The sequence below is a fragment of the Anomalospiza imberbis genome, chromosome 5 (genome assembly GCF_031753505.1).
Source record: "Anomalospiza imberbis isolate Cuckoo-Finch-1a 21T00152 chromosome 5, ASM3175350v1, whole genome shotgun sequence".
Taxonomy (NCBI): domain Eukaryota; kingdom Metazoa; phylum Chordata; class Aves; order Passeriformes; family Viduidae; genus Anomalospiza; species Anomalospiza imberbis.
Window position 1 is genome coordinate 62,293,403 of NC_089685.1, and position 7,578 is coordinate 62,300,980.

A 7,578-nucleotide genomic window follows, 5' to 3' on the forward strand; every position below is an offset into this window, starting at 1 on the left:
TGAAGACCAAGTGGAGATTAAAGCTACTGTTCAAAGGCCACATATCTGAGAGGGAGGCACCTTATTGTCTTTCATGGTAGCCCAAATCTCAACTGTGCTCATTTCACAGCCTGGCAGAAAATCTCACTTTGATGTGTTCTTGGTGGTCACCAGCACAGGTGACAACTGACAGCAAGTGATAAACGAGTCATGTGCTGGGAGTCACCAGAAAGGTCATTCTCTCAAACCAGAGATTACCCTCTTTCAAAAGAGATTATCTCTTTCAAAAGAGATGCTGGTTCTCTCTGAGGGTCCTTTTGCTGAGACATCAGAGAACTGATGGCTTCATGTATGTAGCACAAGTGAGGTCACTTCCCCAGTCAGCTTTTCACAGTGACAGAGGACCCTTTATATGTCAGTTCTGGTTCTCCAAAAGACTATGTCTGGAGGATGCAGAGTGGTAATTGATAGCTGATGTGGCATCTCCTGGGAAATGCTTTGATTCTGTGCTGCCTGTGTTTGCTGTTTTCCCTTCACTGAGGGATGCAGCCAGGGTCCATGCTGCTGCTAATAATTTACTGGCAGAAACCTGCTCTTCAGGGACATGGCTTGCATGTCTGGTTATTGTGAGATGCTCAGGGTTAAAGTCAAGGCATGGCAGGTGGGACGGGCTGTTGATGTGGCTGACAGTCAGAGAATTGTTTTGCTGGTGCGTGACCTTTGTGCTTCATGGCCAGCTCAGTGACCAGGGTGTTCTCTTGTACTCTCACATACTCCCGTGCCCAGGGCCACTGGCATCCAGTCGGGTTTGTTTTTTGGTTTGGACATGAACTGGAGATACCAGCCTCATGTTCTTCCAGTGATGATGCGGAATGCAAACAGTTTTCCAGAGATTTGCTCAGAAAACATGAGGCAGCAGTGATATGAGATTGGCTCCTTTTTTTTTTCCATCTCCACAATCTGTTATTCATAATCCCAAACTAGCCTTCTCAGGTAGGGTGGGGGCAATAAGTGCAATGGCTGAGAAGATATGAAATATGTGCATTGTACCTCTGTGCAGAGACTCTGATTTAACTGCTTGTGAAATGCAGTGCAGAGGAACTGTGAGAAGACTTGAAAGGATATCAACAAGTGGACCCAGCTCTGACTTCATTGTGTCAAAAGTTAGGTGTGACATGAGGTTCTTCATCCAAAAGCAGGAGTTTTGTGTCCTGCATTGTGATATGGTCCAGCTTCCTCCCAAGGGGGCTCTCTCAGCTGCACTCTCCACAGGCAGAGTGGGACATAGATTGCCCTCCCTGCAGGGAAGTGGGGATTAAGCTCTGGGACAAGTCTCACAGAGCTTGTCTGTACATGGAGGTACACTGCAGGGGTTTCACAGCCAGGCCTGGTCAGTGCTGGAAGCTGCCAGGCTGTCTGTGCTTTTGGCCAGATGTCAAAACCCAGGAAATCATGCTGAAGCAAGCGGTGGTTTTGCTCCTGTCTGGTATCTCATTGGGCCAACAGCTAATGCTGGCAAAGGAGAGCTGATTTAATCTGGCTTGTCACTGGTACACAGGTGTGTGGGGAGCTGCCAGCATCTCTGTGGCAGGTTTGGGGGGTGCATTTTGCCTCTCTTTGCCTGAGGCTGTGATTCTTTTCCCTAGGCTTCTCCCCGGAATCCCACGTCAAGCACCTTTGACCTCCAGATGAAATTTGTGTGTGGCCAGTGCTGGAGGAACGGGCAGCTGGTGGAGCCAGATAAAGACCTCAAGTACTGTAGTGCCAAAGCCCCCCACTGGTGAGCAATTCAACCTTCTCTTTACTCTGCCCTTCTTCAAGGGCAGGAATTTTTCATCCTACCTTCTCCAGGGCTTCATTTGGCATCTTTGGAAGAGGCATTGCAGACAGCTGCTTTCCAGCTTCCTTCTCTCTTTACTGTGTGTATTTGCTGCCAGCATCATGCAGACTGTTACTTCTGGCACAGGCGGTCCAGCTCCCACAATTCCCTTTTCTCCCAGTTCCTATCATTTCTTCTTACCACAGGCACTAACAGAGCTCTCCTCTGCACTTGTTTATACTCAGCTATTTGCAGATGTCTGTCAGGTCACAATTAGCAATAATTCAAGATATCACTTTTAAATTAGTTTCCCTTGGCTCTTTCATTGCTTTGGTTGCTCCTCTGTGATGCATGTCATGTCTCTTTGCACCTCTTGACTCCTTGGGCCCCATGAGAATGTTTGGTGTGACAGAAGCATTGAATCCTAGAACAGTTTGGATTGGGAGAGACCTTTAAAGGTCATCTAATCCAGCCATCCTGCAATGAGCAGCCACATCTTCAACTAGATCAGGTTGCTCAGCCTGACCTTGAATGTTTCCAGGGATCAGGCATCCACCACCTCTCTGGGTTGTGCCAGTGTTTCAACACCCTCATCATAAAACATTCCTTCCTTACATCTTGTCTGAATCTACCCTCTTTTAGTTTCAAGGCACTACCCCTTGTCACAACACTGCAGGGCCCACTAAAAAATTTGTCCCCATCTGTCTTATAAGCCCCCTAGAAGAGAAATATTGGCTGGGAAGTCACTGTTTGGTCATGGAAACTGTGGCCTGTCTCACCCAGGCAGCCTGCAGGGATCTGATAGAAGGGTTTATAGAACCACTTTTCCCATAACACAGGCCACAAAGGCACAGTCCAGCTTCCTATTGTAAATGTAAGACTTCTGTTGAAGAAGAGACAGAAGCAGCAGTTTCTGGAGGAAGTAAGCGGGTGAGGATTGCTTCCTGGGATGGGAAAAACAACACCTCTTTGTGCAGCTGCTGAGTAGAGCTGGTGTTTTTGCTCAGGGTATCTCCTGGTGATCCCTTGCTGGAGCTGCAGGAGAATAAATACTTCCTGGCACTTTTCATAAGGTTGTGCTTGTAATGACTTGCATTTCTATTGCACCTTTCAAACAGAAAACATTCCCAAGTGTTCTTCATGGATCTGATTGCACAAGAATTGGCTGTGTGAAAGGATGGAATGCAGCTGTTTAATAATCCGTGGTGATGCCATGTGAGATTTGGGGGAGATTTTTGTGGCTCTATGAAAAGAGGTACCCCAGTAAATAGGTAATATTTACAGGGAGAAGTCCTCCTAAAACCGTGTTCTTGTGGCTTCTCTATCACAGATGTGCATGTCTAGGAACAGCCAGTTAGTGCAAGGACAAGCTGGAGAGGAGGATTTGCTCATCTTTCAGTATTTGAGGGTCTCTGAGGTAAAGAACATTTGTTCTGCTCTTTCTTATGTCTCTCTTGATTGATTCTCTCTTCTTCAGCTGGACGAAGGAACGCCGTGTCCTGCTGGTGATGTCCAAAGCTAAGAAGAAGTGGGTGTCAGTCCGACCACTGCCTTCCATCCGTAACTTCCCACAGCAATATGATGTAAGCCCCACGCTCAGCATGGCCAGGTGCCCCATCCCTTTCCCTTCCACCACGGTGCAGTGTTTTGAGGGCTGCTCCCTTGAAGACTTGTCAGGGAGACAAGCACATGATGGCTGAGATGGGAGGTAAGGACAGACTGACGGCAGCAAAATACATCCAGCAAAAAGATGGAGCAGAAGAAGGAGCAGCACCCATTTAAACCACTCTACACACAAATACAAGTTTCCAGTGTTGCTGCTAATACATAACAAGAGCTGTTAATGCATCTCTGGCTGGCACAGAGTTTGGGAATGAAATGTAAGACTCCCTTTAGGTCAGGGTTTCTCAATGTAGGTGAGAGGCGAGATGCTTAGGAGAAGCCTATCCCTGCCTTTGCTGTGACTGTGTACTATAGATTGTGAAACTTGCTCACAATGGGTTTTGAAAGCAAAACTAAGAACTCAGCTAAAAAGCCACGTGCTGTGAGGAAAATTACAGATATCCAGACTCTAACCCCAGCTCCAAATGTCACAATAGAGAGTTTCTCTCCCTCTCTCCTTTCTTTTTTTTCCCTGAAAGAAGAAAACTCCTTCTTCCTACCCTATGGTAGATCCTCCTTTTGTGCCAGAACAGGGGGTAAGAGATGATCCGTAAATATGATGTTTAGAAAGTTTCTCATTTTCTCTGGCAATGATGCTCCTGGTAGCTGTTTGTGCACTAGTGTGGTCTAAGCAATCTGTAAGGCCACTCTTCACCCACTCAGAGGTGGCTGGAGAATGAGTCACCTTTGGGGACTATCAGCTTCATCAGCAGAAAACATTATTGATTCAATCCAGGATGCTCCCTGCTGTTGCCCTGTATCTGCACCCAGTTACCTATGGAAATGGCAGCAGCTGCTGAACTGCCTGTGTGTTTATGTCGTCAGGAGACTGAGGAAAAGAATAATGAGTTAATGATATATTGTGTCATGTTTGCAATATGTCCTGTGCAATTTAATGCCCTAGCTGGTTATCAAACCCACTTTCCCCTCTAGCCAGGACTGATTGTGCAGATGCTGAATTTTTCTCTCTATCTTTCAACAGTTGTGTATCCATGCACAGAATGGCAGGAAATGCCAGTATGTGGGCAACTGCTCCTTTGCCCACAGCCCTGAGGAGAGAGACATGTGGACCTTCATGAAGGAAAATAAAAGTGAGTGGGGGAAATGGGGGCCAAAGAGTTTGGGGAAGAGGATATTTGGGCATCTGGAGGATCTGTTAAGACATATTCTTGACAAGAGAGATGAAGCTGGACAAGGCTGCTGCCATGAGTTTATGTGGGATTTTGGGTCAAGTCTGTCTACAGCTGCTTTTTTCTTAAATGTGCATGTATCTCTTGAGTCCCTTGCTGTGGGACTAGTGCACAATAGTTTTATGTCTTACATTGCTTCACTGTTGCCCTCTCTTTCTGCATCACTTTAGAATCCGGCCTGTACTGTCCCTCCTGTTGCCCGTAATGTCCCAGGCCTGGCTCTGTATGGAGCTCTGCCAAAGCACCAGTCCTAGCCTGTAGCTGCTCCTGTATCTTTCTTGTCTGTCTTCTATCTGCTTTGGCTGTCTTACCTATTTCTGCTCATATTCCTTGGTATTGGCCTGTGGCCCTCCCTGCTCATGGCATTGTATTCAAAGGGGTGGAGTTGAGATCCTGAATTAGAAAATCGTTGGGTGGTGCCTTTATGGAGGAACTTGTCTGTATTTAATTATCCAGGCTTACCTTTTGGGCAGTAGTTGGGGGGTTGCCCATATCCTGGACAGCCAGCTCTGTGGCAGAAATCCTTGTTTATTCAGATCAACAGGAGACTGGGAAAAAAGGGCCAGCTGTCCAGATGCTCACCTACCTCTGTTGGAGCTGCTGGAAAGCCTGAAGGATTTCAGGCCTGCCCTGAGTTTTTTAGGTTCTGTGGAGGGTCCTTCTCTCTGCTGAGCCAAACTATTACTTGTTGCATTTCATTGCTGGGCCCTTTAAAGCACATCAGACCAGTCTGGGTGTGTTTGCTCAAGCACAAAGGTGAATCTTCAAACAAGAGCATTGTCTCAATTTGGGGGAATTTACATTCATTATCCCCAGTTACCTCAAGTTCCTCAATTACTCTTTTAGCAAGGAGTAAATCACTAATGCATCACACTTAGAGCATCATATCAATATCTGCAAACATATATGTTTCCATAGCCTCTCTCAGGATCTGATCTTGCAAAGGCAGATGTCTACTTAAAGCTTCCACTTCAAATTTCCCTTCCCAGAAGTTAGTTATGTTGAGTGGCTTTTAAATCAAAAGCCATGAGAGACATTGACCGCAGTTCTCTGGGTAGGTTTTGAACTTAGAGCAAGCTATCATTAGGTCTTCCTGCCCTCTGCAGTGCTTCCTGAGGCCAGCTTGCTTAGGGGCTCTCCTCCCTCTCTAGTGCTGAGGGTGAAGCTTGGGCTTAGAGGGAAGAGACAGATCTGAAACCTGCCTTAGCTTCCTGGCTGGATGAGATGTCTTCCAAGAGGTCATGTAGAATCAGGCCTCTTGGAGAATCATCTTGTGCGGTGAATTCCAAGGAGATCTTGCAGCACTTTGCCACCTTTCTGAAAAGTTTGTGTGGCTCTTGTCACAGTTGCCCTTTGACTGATAAAAGACACTCCCCATGCCAGGTGGTGTGGTGTGAATTTAGCTCCTCTCCCCCGGGGTCTTATCTGAGGAAGTGACATGGGGCACAGGCCTTCAGTCTGGTGCTGCTGCACAGGCGAGGGAAGGGAAGGGCTGCCCCAGCATTTGTCCTTTTCTCATAGTTTGTGCACCAGGTGGGGAGGTTGTTGAGTGGCTTCATGTGTCGCCTTTGTGCAGTACTAGATATGCAGCAGACCTATGATATGTGGCTAAAGAAACACAATCCTGGGAAGCCTGGAGAGGGAACACCACTCACCTCACGAGAAGGGGAGAAACAGATCCAGATGCCCACTGACTATGCGGACATCATGGTAATAAGCTGATCTTTTGTCCTTCATTCCTTCTCCTCCTCTTCCTCCTCAATGCTGCCAGCCTGCCTCTCTCCTGTGCTCCAGGTGTGGCTAGCAGGGACTGCATTACTCTAGTGTTAATACAGAGCCTGTATTAACGTAGGTTAAATGGACAGCTTGGAGCAGCACAGAAAGGACAGCACAGCTGAAGTGGGAAGAGATTGACCTGGGGTCAGCAAGGCTCTAAAATGCTTTTCTGTTAATCCCCAAGTCATTAGGAGTCTACCTTAGGTTCCCTTTTGCATGGCCTCAGCCTCTCTCCAGGGTTCCTGGGCAAGCTGGCAAAACCATTGCAGGCCTGTCAGAAGAGGGAGAAGCTTGGAGAAGAGCTGGTACAGAAGCCTGGGAAAACTGGAGGCAGATGTGTTTCCTTTTGCCATGGGTGTTACTGATGTAATGGTCTGTGCTGCTGAAGGGTCCTGCATTGCCTGTGAACCTGGGGACCTTGCAGTGAGACCCCACTGGGGCCATCAGCAGGGGCAGGGGGACCATGTCAATGAACTAAGCTGCCCTGTCCCCTAAGCCTGTTTGAGCCATAGATAAACTCTGACAGAGCATCTCTTCTGTTCCCCTTTTGTGTCAGCACAGTTCCCTAAAGACAATATGGCAGAGAAGCGTGGGTAGTCATAGATTCAGTGGAGCTCCCAGGATGCTCTGGAAGGAGAGGGGGAGAGGCAGTGCCAGCAATAGGGAAGGCCAGTGGATGTGAATGTTATTGCACTGACTGGCCCTTTTCCCTTTCTGCACCGGTTAGATGGGCTACCACTGCTGGCTCTGTGGGAAAAACAGCAACAGCAAGAAGCAATGGCAGCAGCACATCCAGTCGGAGAAGCACAAGGAGAAGGTCTTCACCTCAGACAGTGACTCCAGCTGCTGGAGCTACCGCTTCCCCATGGGCGAATTCCGGCTCTGCGAGAGGTACCATTGTCTCACCTCCCTCCTGTGCCGCTGCTGCAGGGACAGGGTAACAGGCCCAGGGCCTCTGTCATCCCTCTTCATCCTCTCACAGAGTTCTCGGAGACTTCTTCATGGAGGAGGAGTGGGATGAGATGACAGGTTTGGGTGGCACTTAGGCTGCTGTTAGATCACAGAGGTGCTCAGCCATAATACTGAGGGGTAAAAACACATTCCTGAGCATGTGTCTTTAGAAAAGGAGAGCTTCCTGTCTGCACCTGTGCT

At 47.9% G+C, this 7,578-nt stretch overlaps 1 protein-coding gene across 8 annotated transcripts in view; it reads left to right on the forward strand.

The window, feature by feature from the left end:
• ZC3H7B (zinc finger CCCH-type containing 7B) overlaps positions 1 to 7,578 on the forward strand; it is a 48,373-nt gene that overhangs the window by 36,079 nt on the left and 4,716 nt on the right. For all 8 annotated transcript variants that reach the window (XM_068191397.1, XM_068191392.1, XM_068191399.1 and 5 more), the window contains exons 18-22: positions 1,626 to 1,759; positions 3,276 to 3,381; positions 4,443 to 4,551; positions 6,227 to 6,360; positions 7,154 to 7,317. In XM_068191397.1, coding sequence (XP_068047498.1) covers positions 1,626 to 1,759; positions 3,276 to 3,381; positions 4,443 to 4,551; positions 6,227 to 6,360; positions 7,154 to 7,317 — 647 coding nt within the window. The remainder of the gene's footprint in view (positions 1 to 1,625; positions 1,760 to 3,275; positions 3,382 to 4,442; positions 4,552 to 6,226; positions 6,361 to 7,153; positions 7,318 to 7,578) is intronic.